This window comes from Brienomyrus brachyistius, chromosome 10, assembly GCF_023856365.1.
Source record: "Brienomyrus brachyistius isolate T26 chromosome 10, BBRACH_0.4, whole genome shotgun sequence".
Classification (NCBI taxonomy): Eukaryota; Metazoa; Chordata; class Actinopteri; order Osteoglossiformes; family Mormyridae; genus Brienomyrus; species Brienomyrus brachyistius.
Window position 1 is genome coordinate 6216451 of NC_064542.1, and position 20707 is coordinate 6237157.

Sequence of the window (20707 nt, forward strand, 5' to 3'; positions counted from 1 at the left end):
ATCCACCATTTGCTCCTGAGGTATAGCTACAGTATGAATGTGTATATTGATGTGTAAAGTCATGCGTTGCCTTGGATACATGTGTCAGCCAAGTGGAAAAGGAAACAGAGAAGTCTGTCACCCCTAATGCGTGTAACACCGCCCGCGGCCACACAGCGCTCCATTTGGGCGCCATGGTCCCCTGCAAGGCTGACGAGGATCTCGAGTGACTTTTCTAAAGTATCGATTGTATGTTTATTTTAAAAAATCCATTTGTTCAGAGAATATTTCTGTTATTGCAAAGGAGTGTCCCGGGCAAATATTTTTATCCTGGAGGGGTTAATTTATTCAAAGAACAAACAGATGCTGATGTTGTATAAACGTGAAACGCCAGGAAGTGAGGTCATGCAGTGCAAATATTTCTGGAATACTACGACTTCCTGATGTAAGCAGCCGTTCGGCTTTAACTCACAGACTGCAAAGCCCAATCATCTTGTTCCGGTGACCAGCATGCTGTGTCCGCTCAGCACCAGTGGCCAATGGCGATCCCCAGTGCTGTTTTCCAAAACTGACTAAATTCTGCGTATCACTGCCACTATAGCTCTTCTGGCTCTGTGTATCAACACCTGAAATATTGATCTTACTTCAGCCCAGCGGATCAGAACCAGGAATTTCAAGGATTGGCCTAGATAGCAGCCATTATACTTTACAAAAACATTAATCTAAAATGGGTGTAGATTGGATATTTACAGTAAAGTGTTATTCCTTTCCAAAAATGAATGTCTTTTAAAATATAAATTAATATTCTAACGTTTTGAGCTCCGGGTGCTGAAAGTCGTACAATCAACTGACGTACGCTCTTCTGTACCATCAGTGTCTATCAACAGCTAACAACGGCATTCCTTCGGAGAAATACTCAAAATGATAATTAACATAACGCTGTTTATCTTTACGGAAACACACAAGACGACGGAGGCCCTGAACACGCACACTTCCGCTAATGTATTTTAAAATACGCTCACAAACAACAAGTAAGCGATTCAGATATATTAAAATGGGGGCTTAAAACTAAAGAGATATCCGGCATACAGTAATGCCGCAATTATCACATATCGTCTTATCTTAGAGCTCCACCATCTGGCTACATAGTGACATTACACGTGTCGTTGTGAGTCACACCCGGGGGGGGGGGGGTGTCGTGTCAGAGAAACGGTATTTCGTTGCCGTATTTTCCCTCAGTGTGAAACTGAACATGTGACCTTTTTTTTCTCCCTACAGGGGACCTGGGGACCTGTCTGTACTAAATAAAAATTTAACATGCCTAAACGTGGGCTTTCCCCAGCACAAGTACGATCGACATTCATAACACTCTAATCCTTTGGGTAATGTGAATGATTTTAGGCTCTCCCTGTTCCTGAAAAGCAGGCTTTATGTAGGCCTATTCCCAGTTGCGACTTGCAGCAGACGACAGGAGAGCCTTCGCTTTAACTTCGCACAGCCGCTATTAACATAATTGGATTTATGGTAGCGGCGGCGTCTTGGGAGCTGATTGCAAACTCAAAGCTGGTGATTTTCGGAGGAGAACGAGCCGCTCTCACCCTCCGTCCCGCGCAGCTCCTAGACAGGGTCACACGGCCACACGCATGATGTCCCGGGGGACCACGTGCCCCAGTATAATCAAGGAGAGTGCGCATGCTGGAAAGCATTAGAGATGTGCTCATCTGCCAAGCAAACCAGCAGCAGCCCTGAGTGACCGGTCACCTTGCCAGTTCTGTTTAGAGGTTTTTATAAAAGATAAAACCTCGCACAGGCTATTTTTTTATCCGAATCTAAGCTGGCCACACATCAGAAGTGTGCAAATGTATTGGGACGCCTCTGTTAACTCGTGCTCCTCCTCCAGTTAAGGACACTCGACCCGGAGCGCTGTTGGCAATAGAGGCCCCCAGAGTGGGGTGATGAGGGTTCAGATCAGACTAGGCGAGCAGGGAGATTGATTTTTTTTTTTTTTGTATTTAAGGGGAACGATGACAAGCTGTGGTGACGTGTGATTCACACATACAGTAGATGAGAGAAAAGGAACTTTTTTCGAAATTTGCACAAAACCAACAAGAGGTCGTCCTCTGGGGGGAGCTCTCGATTAGCAGGGCAACCAATGGGGGCAACATCCGTCAGCTGTGGGCTATGAGGCATGCACAAAAACATGGGAAAATCGGTAAATGCATTTAGAAAAATATTTTTTTTCAGGGAAGCTGAGAAAGAAAAATGAGGTGGCTGAAGCCCCCCCCCACCCAAAAGGGGCTTAGAATCGCCTACATTGTGATGGAGGCATTAATGCATTACTAGGCAGCAGCCGATCCTCTGCGTGTTTGATATATGCCAATCCTGGGGGGCTTTTCCCTCCTCCCACGGCAGTCGGGCAGGTGGCGAGCATGGGGGGGTGCCCTGGGGTCCACGCACAGCTCCTCAGTCATCCTGACAGCTCTTTCCACTACGGAGCCATTAGTTACAGACGAGCCAGACCCTGGGGGGTGGAGCACTGAGCCTCAACCCTGGAGCGGTGCACCACACGAGGCCGACCTATTCAGAAGTAAAAGCACCCCCCCCCCCCGCCCCCCCCCCCGGTAGCAGCCCTGTGGTCCCCTCACACGGAAGAGAGAAAAATCCAAACAAAGTGTTGCTATAGCAACGCAGCCTGCCCCTTTCAGAAGTTCAGCGGTGACACCTGCAGGGTTGGCTTGGCTGATATTTTCCATGGTGCCGCTGGCCGGTGAGCACGTCTCCGCTTCCCAGCCGGGCTCCACCTTCCGGATTGAGCCGCTGCCCCCCCTGCCCTCCCCCCAGCATGGCCTGACAGGGCCCATTCTTTCAGCTGAGCAACCACGGAGCTTCATGGTGAAACAGAAATACTTGGAGTCAGTTACAGCCCCCCCCCGAGCTGCGCCGTGTGCTCAATGGCTTTGGCTGCACACTGGGCACCTTGTTCTGGTAACAGGCTACCCCTTAAAGGGACGGTGCACCACTGGTCAGAAGCTTACTGCTCACTGCTAGCACACTGCTAGCACACTGCTAGAATCACACGAGAGCAACAGTCATCCTCTGTTCTAGCCGCTAAAGACCCTCTTTTCATAATTCCTGTGCTTATTTTCAGTGCTGCCTGAATCTGTGTGGGCCCTTAATTTACTGCCACACGAACGCACACTGCCCTCATGGTCTCGGCCCTTGTCACCGTGAACTAATTCTCACCTTCCCCTCATCTGCACGTCAGACGGGATAAGATTACAGAACCATCTGGATTTGCTCATCTCTTTTTCCCCCTCGCTGTCCTGGAGTCACGTCCAGGCCAGTTCTGATGCCTCTCCGCTGAGCAAACCCCTCCCCGACACCCGGAAGTGACCCTCCCCGATATAGGAATTGCCCTCTTCCCAGACAGGTAACCCAGATGCTCCAAATCTCAAAGTGAATAAGAGAGACACACACATACCAGGACGACGTTCCGAATTCTGTGCAGGGACCAGACCCCGAACTGTGAGGTGGCCACCTGACGGCATCATCTCCCCTCACAGCCCACTTTCAGCCTGAAGGAAATACTCAGCTCTGAGGCAGGAGAGTTTTGTTCTAGGCCTCAGCTACAAGCAGGCCACAAAAGTGGGCACGACATTCCCACAATGCCCCTCAAGCTCCTCCGTCCCCGATGCCTGAATACAGCCAGATCTGGCATGTGTGCAGGTTAAACACTAAGCTGAGGGACTGGCAGAAACCTCAGTTATAACCCACCACCGTTGATGGCATGTGGGGTCTGACGAGTCACCAGCCCAGGCCCTTCAGCTGAGAAACAGCATTTATACATTTTCAGGAAGGATCCATCCAATCTGGACCTAAAATAGTCCCCAAAATGGCAAAACAACAGGTTTTTATCACATTGTGGGGGACATTTGGTAACACACACACACACAAACACACACACACAAACTCATCCAGCAGCCAATTTACACCATTTCACCTGATCTGCATGCATTTGGATCACGAGTTAAAACCAGCGCTGTGGGGAGAGGTGGGGGGGTAGCATGGAAATTCTGTGTTCACACAGGGCTGGGCCCTGAAGTGTGAGGTGATAACACAATCCCTCGAGCCAGTGCACTTCCCCCACAAGATAATACTGTGGCACAAACATACATAACGATCTGCGTCCTCAACCACCACAGTATGACAACAAGGTTAAAGCTAATGGGAGTGGCCTAAGTCTGGCTTAGATTAGCAGCTCTAACTGCTGAGTTTATGTGGCTCTCCAGTACACAGGGTAAGAGGACCTGACACAACAGACAAACAGATGTGAGGATAAGGCCATATTTGATGGCAACAAGCACCCTGGCAAAAGAAAGTACAACCTGGTGTCATTCAGGTGCTCCTTAGTTATTAGGACAAACTGAAATAACGCTCGGTTCTGACGTATGCTGGGAAGACTGTACTGACATTAAAGGCCACGTTTGAAGTAATGCGATGGAGCCCCAATCTGCCCAAATGATAACAGCTGCATGATAAGAGAAAATTACTTGCACTTTTGTAGGAAGTTCTGATGGAACTGCTGCGCTACCAAAAACTGAAGGTGACTTCTGACGTTTATACCTTTCAAGCAGAGAAAGCCAGCTGGACCACCTTACACCCAGACCAAGTATACAAGCAGAACTGCTGACCTGGAAAATGTAGTCATTCTCGTTTTGTGCAGGTGGGAATTTTACCAGCTCATGTTTAATATCAGTTCAGGTTCAGGTTAAACACCTGTTCAGGTTTAATGCCAAATCAGGTTCAGGTTAAATAACTGTTCGGGTTTAATGCCAAATCAGGTTCAGGTTAAATAACTGTTTGGGTTTAATGCCAAATCAGGTTCAGGTTAAATAACTGTTCGGGTTTAATGCCAAATCAGGTTCAGGTTAAATAACTGTTCGGGTTTAATGCCAAATCAGGTTCAGGTTAAATAACTGTTCAGGCTTAATACCCAAAGTGCCCCATCAGGGCCTGTTGATTTGAAACAGTGCTTCAAACTCTCATCATTAACCACTGAACAAGTGAAAATATGCTAAAGAAAAAAACAAATACTCATTGATAATAAAACCTGTCTCTCTAACCTTGAATTAGAAATAAACTCTAGGCCTATAAGACTGTTCATTTTCAACCAATGAGTTGGTCACATTTTGAAGAAAGTGAGAACTGCTTTCAATACCAAAGAAACAAAGTTTTAGTCAGTTTTCAGACACAAAGCCGATGATGGGAAACACATTCATCTCATCTGCTGATGCATGTGACAGACCAGTGCCACCCTCTTATAGCCCCCCCACCAGGGAGCAAGCCTGCCCAGGACACACAGGGTCATGTCCGATGGATCACCCTCCCCCCCGTCTTCTGTGTAGTTGACGAGCACATGTCACTCATATGCTGGCTGAGATGTAAGCACAGTTTGCTTACAGAGATGAATGCCTACGTGTCAGGCAGCCAAAGGGCGTAACACAGACATGGTACAGAGGCTTCCTGATGTGTACATCTGCTCAGCGCTCAGCTCCTCCTTACAGTCCACCTTAAAGGCTGCACCTCTGTCATGCAACGTTGACATCAATGCTGGAGGCGTTGGCTGTAACTGAATCACAAACAGGTCTTTTATCTCCACGTGCCTTACAGCGACTTGTCACATGTCACTGATAGCAGAAGCATGGGACCCAGTGTAAACAGAGATAACCCCTCCAGTGTTAGAATGAAGTCTGCGGACAGAGGAGTGCAGAGGAGAGGCGCCGGGATGGAGCCGCGGTGGGGAACCGGTCCGGGATCATGGACGACTGCCTCTGTTCTCTTACCGCTTCTGTTACTCAGAAGGTCAGGAAACGACATCAAGCAGTGAAACATTTCCAGTGCAGAACAAGTGTTCCTGCATCACTCAGAATGGCACCATGACTGTAGTACATCAGTGTGTTACCTAGCCCATGACACAAACACACACACACACACACACCCAGCCCTTACCTTACTTTCAGTTTTTTGATCGCAGTCACAGATTTTTATTCAATTGAGTTTCTCCTTGTGAGGGCCGAGAAAATGGCCCCCGCAATGCCAAGAATAACAGGTTTTTATCACATCGTTGGGAAATTTGGTCCCCACAATGTAATGTCTACATAAATGACACACACACACATCCAGCCCAGCTGTAACCTTTAACCGCAAGTAGCCAAACAAAAGACTGTTGGCATCTTAGTTTTTTTTTTGCAGTCACAAAATGTCCCCACAAGGTCAAGATAATAGTTTTTTTATCACAGATATACATAAGCCACACACACACAGACTGGTACTCACATCTTTGTGAGGACAATCCATTCATTTTTATGGGCATAACATTAATCCCAACTATGACGACCCTAACCCTAACCCTAACCCTACCCAGCCCTAACCTTAACCACAAGGAACCAAACAAAATTCAACTTTTGGCATTTTTAGTATTTTGATTACACAGGGGGGGGGGGCATCACTGTGTCCCGGGAAGCCAAACCCGAGCTGGGGATCAATCAGCCAAACAGAAGAGGACAGCGTCTGAGGTAATGAGCAGCTCTGCACTGTGACAGTGCGCCCCCCCCCCCCCCCCCTGCACGCTCTGGGGCCGTTTTGGGTGAGGAATCGTAGGCACTGCCCAGGGTGATATTCCATAAAGTCAACATATATGCGTCTGTTTGAGCTCCATTTTCATCAGGGGAGAGAGACCACCCCACCACAAAGGGCGGGAGCAACGTGCCAAAGATGGAGCGGAGCAAGGGAGTGTTCTCCTAGCGGGAGGGACCCCCCACTCCATGCAGCCGAAGAAAGTTCCCTTTGGGGAGCTCATGCCCCGCCCCCGCTCAGATTCTCACACTGAAAGACATGGATGCTCTTGTCATCTCATTACTGGAAGCCTTTATACATGCACAGACATGAGCCCGGAATGGAAAAAATGTCAATACTCAGTCGAGGGGTTTGGTCTGGCTGGACACACCAACACCTAGAATATACCAACCAATAATAAGCCAATGAGCCGGGCTGAGAGTTCTAAAGCAGCCAATGGCGGCGCAGATACCGCTCTGCGCATTTCTCACCCCCTAGGTTTTCTTCCTGCATACTTGCCTCTTCTTTCCTCCTCTCTCTGCTTTCAGACTCTCTCTAATCACTCTCTCGCCTTCCGTTCTGGTGCCAATCTGCGTGAATGAGCGCCCGCAGAGAGGGTCACATGACCGAGCGCCCGCAGAGAGGGCCACATGACCGAGGGCCACATGACCGAGCGCCCGCAGAGAGGGTCACATGACCGAGCGCCCGCAGAGAGGGCCACATGACCGAGCGCCCGCAGAGAGGGCCACATGACCGAGGGCCACATGACCGAGCGCCCGCAGAGAGGGCCACATGACCGAGGGCCACATGACCGAGCGCCCGCAGGGAGGGCCACATGACCGAGCGCCCGCAGAGAGGGCCACATGACCGAGGGCCCGCAGAGAGGGCCACATGACCGAGCGCCCGCAGAGAGGGCCACTTGACCGAGGGCCCGCAGAGAGGGCCACATGACCAGACAAATACCAGACACTAATGCGGCTATGCAAACCTGCCCACCTGGAATCCTATTGAAGCTGCACAATCAACTTCCAGGGGGACATTGAACGGCTCAGTGGTGATGGACATACAAAACACCCATTGTGGCCAGATTACGACCTGCCGCAAAATGTGACTTTGTGTACTGACCCAAGAATCCCTTGGAAACTGAATACCGTCTTTTCTAGAACAGCCCCGGACAGATGGGATGCGTCCCACAGGCTTCCATTAAAGAGTCTTTAAGTGAAAGCTTGGGGCAGCTAACAAGGCCCATGGATACGAAGATGTGACCCAGCCTTGCATCAGCTTCTCGGTCTAAAGACGTGGGTGGCAAACCAAGGCACAGTTCATCTAGATCAGTGTTTCCCAAAACGGTCCTCAGGGACCCGCAAACAGCCGGGAGATGGGATGGAGCAAAAACGTGAGCTGTCTGCTGGTCCCCGAGGACCGGACTGGGAAACACCAGTCTGGACAATCCGTACATGCTTCTGCCTCTATGAGGGACGATAAAATGCACCAGAAGGCTTTGTTCTTTCTCAAGATGCAGCAGTTTTAATTTTTAATAATATATTGTTTATTGTTAATGCCGTTAATTTAACAGAGAGCCAGCTCACTTGGCGTTATGAGGTTACAGGCATTATGAAGTGCAGTGGTTACAAGACGTTCACCAGAAGGGTCAAATCTGAAGAGTGGGTTGCTGTTGTACCATCGCAGCTGAAAAGCATCAGTCTTCTTTGGTGACCCACTGTTTCATCCCGTGAACCTTCTCCCCCTTTGCTGCTGCTGCTCTCCAGCTTTCTCATTTCTTTGCTCCATCACTACACACAACACAGGCAAGACACCCCAAAGAGTCTCTGTGCAGCAGCAGCCTGTGCCGCCCCCCACCTCACCGCTGTGCGCATAAGCAGAGGGTACCGGATGTCAGTGCTGAGCACAGAGACACTCCATGGGATCACAGTTCTGTTTTGTCTAATCTGAAATCCTGTCAGAAGAAAGCTTATATCATTGATTAGAGCATCATCTGCTGAGATGCAAACCCAAAGTGAGATGCTGTGAGCAGCTAGACTGAGGCCACCGAGATTAAAATAACGTTGGATAAACTCTGCCTATCCCAAGAGAACGTCCTGATTCATGGGGTCCTCCAACGCCATTATAACAGGCTGTCTCCCCTCAACTCGCTCAGCTACTCAGGGTTACTGGTGTCCTCCCAACGCTTGTTAAAAATAACTGACGTCTCCCGGATCTGGGCTGAATTCCCAGTCACATCATGCCTGAGTGTGGTGTGTTCGTCTGACGCCGAGCCCCGGATCTAAATGATGGGGTTACTCCAGTTACACCCCCACCGTGTGGACGTGAGCTCCTAAGTAAACAGGAGACAGGCGAGCATAAGCCGGTGATTAGGAAAGAGCGAGAGCCACAGGCTTGAGAGCAATCTTGGGAATAACGAGTGACTAACAGTTACATCCGCCGTGGATGAATATTCTCTCCCGTGAAGAGTCGTTGGCTGAGATGCGGCTGGAGTTTTGGCAGGAGAAGCACAGAGCAGACTTGTTTCACCCTCCCGCTCGTTTGCACTGGTTATCCAGCAGAGCTCAAGGATATGTCCCTCCCCCCACCCCAGGCAGATGCGCGATGACAGCACTAAGGCAGTTTTTAATGCGACAGAGGGGAAGTCGTCACCATCCTTCTCCCGATCGGCCACAGTGTCTCAGCCTCCTAAAAGGGCTTCCTGCTCCACAGAACAGAATAGAGGAGGCTCCCTTTATGATGCGATATGAAAACTCATGTTCCAGAGACTCTGCGAGCTGGGAAATCGTTTCCCCTCAATGCCCTGGGTCGCACCCAGCCTCTTGGTGGGACGCAATTAGATCATTGATCCACAGCTCTGGAGAGCTGCCTTACCATTGTTCACTTATTTCTCAGCCGAGCGCCACTGGCCACACCCTGAACGGCGCAGTGGGAGTGGAGCAGACCTCACCATCACTCATTTTACTTGAGAGTGTTTATATGTGGGGGGAGGGGGGGTGATGGCACACAGGGATGACGAAGGGGTGTGGCCATGTCGTTACAAGGCCAGCTGCATCCCCACACAACACAACCAAATTTTCCGGAAAGATGGGGACAGTGCAGGGGTGACCGAGAACGTTGTCACAAGCCTGACTAGATGGTGATGAGTCTAGAGTGGCTGGGTCTAGAGTGGCCGCTGCCGGCCATTCTAGACTCCTCCCTGGGCTCGGAGAGCCAAGACCACAGTCATACTTAAGTGAAGACTGGCAGCACTTTAGGCACAGCATACCAATACCCCAGATGGGCGGAGTCCAAATGTGTCCTGGGGCAATTTTTCACCCTTTGGGTTAGACCTGCCCCTGCAGGTCAATCCCCCTGGGGCAGCAAGATCCCAGCGGCCAGTGAGCCTCTCCTGCCCAGTGTAATTAGGAAATACCTATTTGCTTTAATTTTTTTTTCTGAATTGTGCTCTTTTTGTGGAGTATCTGTAAATATCAGAGGAAATGGGCTGAGCTTTGCATGATTAGACAGTACGATAAGTCACTGCGATTGTAATGGTATCTTATTCACACAGCGCGTAGAAAATGACGTTGCTGACAGATTTAGTTAAGAGGAACATTTACGCGTTGGAATAAGTTAACATACAGTAGAGCTAACGAGGTGAACAACTCAACTGCATGGTGAGAACATTTTAATCTCGGCAGGAAAGCTGACTGCTTCATTTGTTCTGTGTTACTTAAAAATCCGCCCGCCCACAATGCATTTACTGTCCCGTCCCAAAGTGCAGACCCCGCACCGCCTGTGAGTGTAACTGCAGAGCCAGGGGCGCATAATTAAAGGGGAACGACACATTGCATTAACCATGCAGCGTACTGACCTAATAAATCATGTTAAGAATAACTCTCAGTGCACAGGCTAACATGCATTAGACTTAACCACCCAGATCTCCCCAGTTCCCCTAAAAGACTCATTCAAGCTTTGCACCTGCAGCAAGACGGAAACTGGGCTGGGGCTATATCAGTGCCGGACACGTTTCCAGCGAGAAAAAAAATAGGCAGGGCGATACTAACTCTCGTTATTTAAGTCACGACTGGAGGAGGAAATGGCGCTAACATTATTACATATGAAACTGCGTTGTAAATAGGTCAAAGCTTAAGCAAGGCAGCGTCAACTAGTGAAACACCCAGCAGACGATACTAATGCTTCTCGTGGAGAGGGGCTGTAAGGAACCTGGGAGATTAATAACGAATCCTTATCCTGCCATGTCTTCGCGTCTCTTCGTAAAATGGATTGAACAGGTCCTGACATGTCGGCTGTTTTTATTTAGCAAAATAAGCATCTTACATTTTTCTTATTAATTTTGTTACTACAAAAATATGAAAAGACTACTTTGAGTTAGCAGTTTAAAAAAAAAAAATACTTTAAAGACTGGTACAATCAGTAAAATCCATTCTTGAGGTTCATGTTTTGTCTTGGTTTCCTTAACTATTTAGTTTTGGTTTGCACTGGGATTTAATCCCAATGATAGAGATTTCTTTCATAACATACATTTCTTAGTTTGTTACTTCTGTAGTAAAAATACACTCGGCATGTAGTTATTCACTGACAGCGGTAAATGGCAGAAATTAGATTTAAGAATCTGCCGCAAGAGGTTGCATTCGGTTACAAAATGGTTTAAGCCACCCATTGGTTGGTCGAATACTGTAACCCCACCCACTCGTACTTTCAGAACCTCTTTTCCCTCAACAGTCTCTTTATTAATTGAATTATTCTGGTTAAGGAGCTTGGTCAGGGTTACTATTCTGCTTGTTATCTGAAAGCTTTTTAAAGGTGCGTTCACCTCCCACTGATAGCCTACTAGCTGCCCCTGACATGTGGCATGCAAAATTACACAGAAAACTATTTATAAAAATATGACTTCAAAGTGAATCCACTGTGGTGCTTGCGGGAATTGCCCTGTGGAAATACCCTTACAAATAAATACACACAAACCACAATTAAAACCAGTAAGTCCACCAGGAATTAATTACTTCTAAAGAAAACTCCCTTTTACTAGGATAGATGAGACAAGCATTTTATCTGCAATAAACAATAACATGTTACAAATAAAACAAAACGACTGATTAACAGGATAACAAATCAGCTCGTAACTATGCGGGAGTTTCTGCACGTGTCCCATCTCAAATGCATGCAGGTGATTTAGCATGAAGCTGTGAATGTGCTTCATGAATGGCTCGTTACTGTAGGCCACAAATACGTGATAATAAAGACAAAATGTATCAGAAGCGCTGATAGTTGTTTTGCTTTTGAAGAGCATTGTATGGTATTAGGTGTCATTTGTAAGCAGGTATTTTTCTATAGTGAGTTTCAGGGATAGGGACAGTGACAGATATGTCGCAGAAATGGCTTCTGATTTGTAACTGGAGATTTTAATAGTGCTCCCGTTCAGTGGTGAATATGTCTCACTCATAAATGACACAGCTAAACAAACACGAAGCTTCCTGCCAGGCAGAACCACCTGAACCAAACATTCCCATTAATAACCTCCAAATATGCCCAGTCATGGAAAGATCGGGCAGTTTATTGCACTCAAGCTGCCAGTATCAGCCATCTAGTACAATAATGGCAGATATGCCAAGGCAACTAAACCTAACTGGGTAAACAGAGACACGGAGGAGAGGAAGCAGTGAGCGCTGGGGCAGACCGACTGTCTGCTGGTCTCACCCATACAGTGGAGTCGCTCTCCATCAGAAAACACACGCTTCAGAACAACCCCTCCTCCCCCCTCCCCCTCCACCTTCCCCTCCACCCAGCCCGTCATCCAAACACAGAGCCCCGTTAAATCAAACCCCGCGTACCTACCTTCTGTGTGGCAGCTGGAGGAGAGTATGGTGCTGGGGGGTCGAAAAAGGTACGGGAGGTAACGGGAAAAGCATTTCATGTTTTAAAAATCTTTTCCTTACTGGCAGCGCATTACTGTTTGTCCATATCCGAAAGTCGGTGGCACAGACCGGAGTATGAGGGCAGGGAGGAGAGCTCCCTGCGTTTTTTCCACTGATCTACAGCGGCATCACTTTAAATCGGAGCTCAAATCCCTCCTTTACTGCAATAGCGGATCGGGGAGATTGACATGTCTCCTGACGACGCTTCTCTCTCGTTCATCATGTTTGCTTTATCCCCCCCCCCGCCCCCAGTCGTTAGCTGGACGTCAGGCTGCGCTTTTTCTCACGGATCGCAGGGGACTGAGCATCGGGGAGCGGAGAGGAGGAGGGCTGAGAGCTGCCGGCACCGCATCTGCTGGCTGCCTGTGAGCACAGTGATGATCGCCGCCGCTGCCTCAGCTGCGAGGAAGTTAAATGTCCCAGTATCTGCCGACACACTCCCTTGCCCCCCCCCCATCCCCTGCTCTCTCGCTCTCCTTCCAGCGCCCCCCTCCCTTTCACACACATAAAATTACCAATTGCTGGCCTGCGCGGAATAAATAGCTAACTCAGCGGCGAATATAGCTCCTTATATTCCCAGATAGAACGTGAAAAAAACACACATGCCTACCCCATATGCTTATTTACTTACAACATTATTATTATTACTACAGCATTATTGTTGTTGTTGTAATTATTATTGATGTTGTTGTAAATTCTGATAAATATTAATATTTTAATTTGCTTTGTATTCCGTGTAGACGTCACTGATTAACTGTCCAGCTGCCCTGTTTCCTACCGCTTACCCTGGGGGGGTAGGAAGGGAGGAGGGGGGGGGCTGATGGGGTCACACGCTGGACCGGATGCCAGTAATTTGTCTTTTTTTTTTTTTTGCTTATTCACAAAAAACCCATAATACAATGTCGAAGCTACCAGTATAAATATTCATGTTGTCTGAAGTTAAACCTCTTACACGTATATCTTTAGGCTACTAACAGCTGTGTTAAAACTTTGCCTGTTCGACTTAAAAAGATGGACATAAAGAGCCTTACGCAATTTTGCGTGCATTCCTTCTAAGGTCACGAAAACATACACATGATCTCTATGGTATTTTAAAATAGAACAGTCACGTCCCCCGAGCCCTCGGTATCCAACATGCCGACTAATAATAAGCGCGACACACAAAACAGATACGCTGATCAGCTGAGCAAGACGTTTGGTTAAAACGATGGAGCACACTTAGTTACAACGTCCCTGGGGTTTATGACATTAGAAGCTTTTTAAAAAAGACTCGCTTGCCTAAAAATAAATTAAATTACATTTCTTGGTAAGAGACTAAAAACTAAACATGGGATTACTATGGCTGAGGTGCTACTGAACACTAACTCCGATATGATGAAAAGGTTTGTTTCATTATGTGAAACAAATTGCAAAGACATTAAATGATAATGTAAGACACAGCTTGGGGCTTTGTTGCCAAAAACATGGCAACTAGAGATACCCTCTTCTAAGATAGTTAATGGTAGTCATTTGATTCATTTGCATTTCCATCCATCCACCATCCATCCATCTTCCATAAATGTCTGACAGTTGATGTTGTTTTACCACAGTGTGACAATGAGCATATGTGTGTCCATCTTTTTGATGGCCGTTGGGAGCGGTGTGGTCACTCAGCCAGAATCCAGCTCTGCCTTCCATCTCTCACAGAGAAGACATATCCTGGCTGAGTCCGTGTGCCTCCTAGCTTACCGCTTTGGCAGTCTGAATATCCGCTTAGGGTCTCTATGTTGTCCAGACATTTGGGAAAGCAGTTAAATATCATCCTCTGTAATGTAGTGGTGACTTTTTTAGAGACCAGTGTGTATGTTGCCAGTTTGATCTTCATTGTCCTTCTTAAAGATTAATTTCTAGGCAAGCTGAGGTTCTCCATCAGAATGTTTTATTGAGGACAAAAGCTAAAAATCTGAAAATCTGTACGTTTTAATTAAGGACTCAAAACTGGCGTGTTTATAATTAGTATGTATTCAAGTATTCTGTGGGTGGAGTGCTGGCTCTGAGGCTTGGGATCTGTGCCTGCAACTGGAAGGGTGCTGGTTCAAATCCCGTGAATGCAGGATTCCATTCCATTGGGCCCATGAACAAGGTCCTTAACCTGCAATTGCTTCATCCTGGGTATAATGTTAATCTACATCCAGCCCTATAAGGAGGTCCTCCAACTCACAGGGAATAACTTGGGGGTTGGCGGCAGGATTGGCACTGCAGCCACTGGAAAAACCTCACACTGGTCCATTCGGAGTTGTGTGGAGCTGAGGTATCACCTGCCACATGGCTGCATTCAGGTTCTCACCCATGACGTGGTTTGTCATGTGATGGGTGCGGCAACGCACTGTATCAGTGCGTGCTCCTTACGCGCTGTATCAGTGCGTGCTCCTTACGCGCTGTATCAGTGCGTGCTCCTTACGCGCTGTATCAGTGCGTGCTCCTTACGCGCTGTATCAGTGCGTGCTCCTTACGCGGTGTATCAGTCCGTGCTCCTTACGCGCTGTATCAGTGCGTGCTCCTTAAGCGCTGTATCAATGCGTACTCCTTGCATGCTGTATCAGTGCGTGCTCCTTACGCGGTGTATCAGTCCGTGCTCCTTACGCGGTGTATCAGTCCGTGCTCCTTACCTCTCTCTCTGACGTATTCTGTTATTAAACATACAGTATTTAACTGGCCAGTACTATCCATCAATCTTCTAACCATTCAAGCTGGTCAGGCTTAGTCCCAGGCAGAATAGGACACAAGACTGGGTACGCTGCACCCTGGTGGGCTGTACGTGCATCACAGGGCGCACTGTTAAGATGAGGATCAGTGAAAGGCATTATATCAGCAAGGGGCTTTATTGAGAGCTTAAAGACAAGAAACAAGAGGGACACGCAAGGGGTCTCAGCACAGGCAGGTGAGCAAACAGGAACTTAATCAAAGCCAAACTAAACTGAAGTAAGGAAAGAATCATCTAACGAAACCAGGGAACCACACAGGAACCACTGTACCGCAATACAGGAAGGAATATGATGAGTGACCGAGGAACAGAAAAAGGACAGACACTTACATACATATGAGACCAGGGCTAGACTGGACTAGAGTAACAACACACATGTGAGGGTAATCAACAACACTACAGATCCAAACACTAGGAGATACTGCAAACAGGTAAAACAGAACATAGTAACTGAATTAGACACAAGCAGGGTGAACGCGAGCAAAGGTATAAACAAAGGCGAACTGAAATACATGAACACAAGGGCATCAGGAACTCAGGGTAAACAGAATCTAAGGGCTCAAAAATGTCTAAAAAGGTGAGGCTGCCCTCTAGCTTCTAGCCAGAAAGGATGTAAAATTTGAATCCCAGCCCAGGAGGCATGAGGCAATATCTGTATTAAAGTATCAGTTACATTCAGGTAATTGTCTGTTTGCTATTGTGTCTGTTTGGAAATGCAATTAGACTCGATAGACAATGATTGATTAGTTACTCCAGTGGAGTTACTGGTTACCTTTTGCTTTCCTCATTTGGGATTTGCCCTCTTACTCCCAATACTCAGTCAAAAATTTAAATGGATCTTGTGCGATAGGGAATGCACAATGACAGAGACTCACAGCCAGGTATAAAATGAGACGTGATAGAATGACAGTACAGCTCTGAACACTCTTTATATGTATCACACCATGGATATCCTGTATTTTCGTTCAGCGGTGACATATTTCATACTGCTCTCAGTGTTTTTAGTCCCTGATTGACGGAGCACTTTGTCCCCATCATGTCTGCCGCTCACACACTCACCTGCTTAGTCTTTTTCTGATTGTGGATTACGCTCAAAGTGTGTTCGTTTATTTCCACATTCTTGGCATGTTCATTTCAGAGAATGTTCAGGGAATTTTTAACAATAAACTCCCAATGCTGATTTAGAAACTCATAAATTTTGCATCTTGTAACAAAGCTTGTTTTCATTTTGCTTGCAGAATCACTAGAGCTTTTAAATGCTTCAGAGATGCACTTCTACACGTCTCTGGAGAGACTGTGATGTTGATGGAATCAATGTAGACACTAAAGCTATTAAGATAGTGTCTAATGAATGCTGAAAGGTTGTTCTGCTGTTATTTGAAGAGATGAAAGTTGGGCCTGATTTTTAGTCACCTACATGCATCAAACAGGATGCAACAGTGTTCAGTGTGTGATGTGTGTCAGAGAGACTTTCACAGTATTCACTTGCATTTAAGAGTCATCCTGCTTTACCAACCTCTATATCCTTAATATACAGGGGGAGGAGCTTTCAGGGGGATCCTTGGGGGATTCCCCCGGGATACTGGGCCAATAAGACTGCCCCGTTGTTGATGATGTCATACCTGAATCAATACCAGATACAATTAGTAAAGGTCTGGCAGGCTACCTAGAATATTGGGAGGGTAAACTGAAGGTGACCATGTAGCACCCCACCCATCCTCACCTAAGAATTTTTGTAAGTTATGGTCAACTACGTGTTGTGGACGGACCAATAAGGACTATCAAAACATAAGCATTGCCATAATTATGACATGTTTAATGTGTCAAATACATTATCTCTGTTGACAGCACTTGCGAAGCTGTTTACTTTTCAATTCTATTTGTTATGCACATTGACAGAGTGTTATCTTTAGAGCCAGTTACGTAACCATGATCTCAAATTAGCAGCTGTTTTCTAAGTGTCATCGAGTTGTTCACAGTACCATCTAGTGGTGCTTCCGTGTACTGCAGTATATATTCTGACGCTTATCTCATTGAGAATTCCTTATTCATTAAAGGAAAAACGGTATTCATTTAAACGTGTGAATGGAGATTTTTCTTTAAGTACATGCTTTGGGAGAGAATGTGATGCTTTTATTTGTTGCGGTTCTCTTAGTCTATCAAATTGCATTACAGGAGTCCCACAAAAGACTAACACTGTCTAAATGAGAAACAAGCACTTTAGTACATTAACATGTTGGTACTTCCAATGCCCCTGATCAGTGATGGTTCGTGTGTAGTATATCTGATCGGATAAATAAGACCGTCTTACCCTGACAGAACGCGCCACCGTAATTTCCAGTAAGGCTACATTTGCTTCTTTTTATGCATCACTGTATACTGTCGATATGTTTACTCTTAAATTTCTGTTATAAACAAGAGCAACGTGAAATGCATGTCCCACGCATCATCTATAAAGCCAAGCTTCACCAGTCAGTGAAGATATGGGTTACTGTACTAACCCATATGTAACTACGAAATGACATACTGAACTAACCAATCAGTAAAGACTTATTTTGTTGTCCTGTTTCCTCTCATTAAAAGGCACCAACAGCAGTGATATTTTCTGTGCCTTAAACGATGTTTGCATGCAAAGCCTGACCAGGCAGCAGCCACTGCAGATGCTCGGCTCTGTGGTGCGTTAACAGTCATCATGGACTCAGGTGCCACTTCCCTCACCCTTTCACACAGCAGGATCTTCCACAGGCCAGGAATCAATAGGAGCAGCTCTCAGTTTTCAGGGACAGATGCCATTCCCTACCGGCTGAGCATATCAGCATATCAAAGATCTGACTTCCTCCCCCCCCCCTTCCCCCCGGCAACCTCACACAATAAGCCTGAGTCACAGTCGGCTGCCCCCTCCCTTCCCTGTGCTTTTTAAGGGGCTCCATGAATGAGTGCGATGTCTATATTTAGGCTGATAGCGATGTACTGCAAATAGTGTGAAGGTGGGTGTAAATGTTCAGGGGAGACCCTGGATGCAGCCAAAGCTACAGGTAGCTTGTGTGAGAAGCTGCGCTTGATCCAAACCCACATCGTCCTCGTCACGCTGCTGCATTCGTATGTTCGCTTATCTCGCGTCACATTCGTATGCTGCCGCTCAGGTCCAACCAAATCAGGCTGCAGTTCCCAGCACCTTCTGTCCGCAAGAGGAGGCAGCCCAGTGCTGGGAGCCTGGCTCAGCGCGTCCCTGCAGGGTGTCCGGCGGGTGTTCACACACTGAGAGTTGGCTTTCCCTCCTACAGGGGATGTAAGTCACCCTGAATCCTGTGTCACATTGAGAAGCCCAAACCCTGGGCTTCTTCAACTAGTAATGCCAGTCAATAATTATTATTACTATTATTGTTGTTGACACCATCGGCAGTTTATTCTATTTTATACCCAGTTCAGATATCTTATTCTAGTATTTTATTATTATGTTATTTATTTGTTGTTTAGTAGTCACACTGCGCACACTGAGACCTGAGAAACTGCGTTTCGTTCTTATCGTCAAGAGCTTTGAATAACAATGAATCCGATTCTGGCCATCAGCAGCGCTGATGGACTAATATGGAGCTGCCACGTCCCCTCTTAGCATTTTTGAGGATATAACATTTAACATTTATATTTTTCTTTAGTACTTGCATTTCTAACCTCCAGACAGCTTGACATTTAAGAGAGAATTGAAAACTGTTCAGCTTTACGACAGACTTTCGCTCTTTTATTGTTCAGCTTAAACTAACGGCCCAGTTTTCTTTGATGCTCAGACAGCACAGCTAGACCCTCACATTAGTGCAATAATTTTTGTTCATGGTTATATAGGATTTTTAAGTATTTTTCATGAAATTCTTCATAGTTCTTTAAAAACTCAATGATAACGCCTATGTTAGGCTCGCTAAGAGGCAAAATTTAAAATCTTTCATAACTGACTTCATAAAAAGATTATAAGGCTGCCAGCATCTGCCTGTAAATTGTCTATCCGGCGTGTGAAAAGCAAAGGATCTGCTTCACACGATCAGTGACAGACATTTGAGGAATCGGTAGACTTGTGAAAAACCGTTAATGGGGGATAATCATCTACAAATCTGCATATAAACGCGATTGCTAACTACTTCCGTGGTCTGTGAAGCCTGCCCGTTAATGTGCTGGTTTAATAAAACTGAGGTTTAAAGATTTGCTACGGTGAGACGTCTAACAAATGAAAGTATCACGTGCATAAATAAAGATCACGTGCATAAATATTTTGTGCCGTAAACCTTAGAGCGAGAAAAAGAGGGAGACGAAGAGCGGCTCCGCGCGCTTATGCAATCCTGCTCCGGAGGAGGAGGGGGGCGCAAAAGTACGGTTTCTATAGTTACATGCCATCGAGACCTTAGCAAATTATACTTTAACGTCTTCCATAATAAAATTGAATGCACACGTAAAACACAGAATTTACAACCGTAATAAAAAACACGTCGTTACACAAAACAATCTTCAAATTGTCACAATTCTCCAACATTCCGTTATTGGAATATATTCCTTTTGGCACTTTTTTTTTTATCACAGACAGTTTATTTAAAATGCAATTTGCCACGAACATTTATCACAGCGACGAGTTACAACTGACTCGTCATGACAATCGATTCATCTGGCGCTCGAGCAAATGATCACTTACCTTCGGTGACATTCACCTCGACGACACCTTTCACCTGCGCGAAACACCACCGTGTGTCGTCCGGATCTCCGCCACGACCTGCGGATGATCCAGGCGAAGAGGTGTAAATTACGCGGGATTTAAATTAACCAAGCATATAGGCAGCAGGAGCGCATCCCCAAATCGCACCCCGATGACTTACCGGGTATCATTTTCCCCCTTATCCTCTGACCGGAAAACCAGATGCGCTTGGATCTAACTAAATTCAGCACCTCCGCTCTGATTAGAGAGGAGGGCGATATAATGGGATGCTATCTATCAGCCTAAACTATTTAAATGCTGTTTTCAAAATGGCGAAAAAACGCGATAAAGTCTGCCCACCCTCCATGGCTGATTCACCAAGCCTTGGGTTTGTTTCTGACAGACGGTAATGAAACAGAAACTACGCGTATGAACTTGGCTTCAGCTGTCGTGTTCCACATATTTCAGTCGGGAATTTAGGAAAAATGAGAACCCAAAGAGCCCCAAAAATATATAAAACAAGCGAATGCTGAACGTTTTTGGTACAGAAATACAGATGACTGTAATGACCTCAAACCTTTAAACTGGATGGTATCACGCTGAAACATAAGAACATCTTTTAAACATTTTCGTACATTCAGGGAAAAAAATGCATTCATTATAGTATGTTACATACAAAGCCATTTTACAGGCGATTAATTTTAAGCGAAAGGTGACAGTGAAATCGCTCAGCCTCTTAATCCAGGGTCAAAGATAAATGCAAACACGACT

At 46.4% G+C, this 20707-nt stretch overlaps 1 protein-coding gene across 2 annotated transcripts in view; it reads right to left on the minus strand.

The window, feature by feature from the left end:
* Positions 1–20707, minus strand: part of ppp2r2ba (protein phosphatase 2, regulatory subunit B, beta a) — a 63339-nt gene extending 42632 nt beyond the window's left edge. Inside the window, exons 1-2 of one of the 2 annotated variants that reach the window (XM_049028132.1) lie at positions 20118–20707; positions 19937–20014 (exon numbers count right to left, since the gene is read on the minus strand). In XM_049028132.1, coding sequence (XP_048884089.1) covers positions 19937–20014; positions 20118–20127 — 88 coding nt within the window. In that variant the 5' untranslated portion in view covers positions 20128–20707. Of the gene's footprint in view, positions 1–12438; positions 12957–19936; positions 20015–20117 lie in introns of those variants that run through there. The other variant, XM_049028133.1, reaches the window with a different exon arrangement.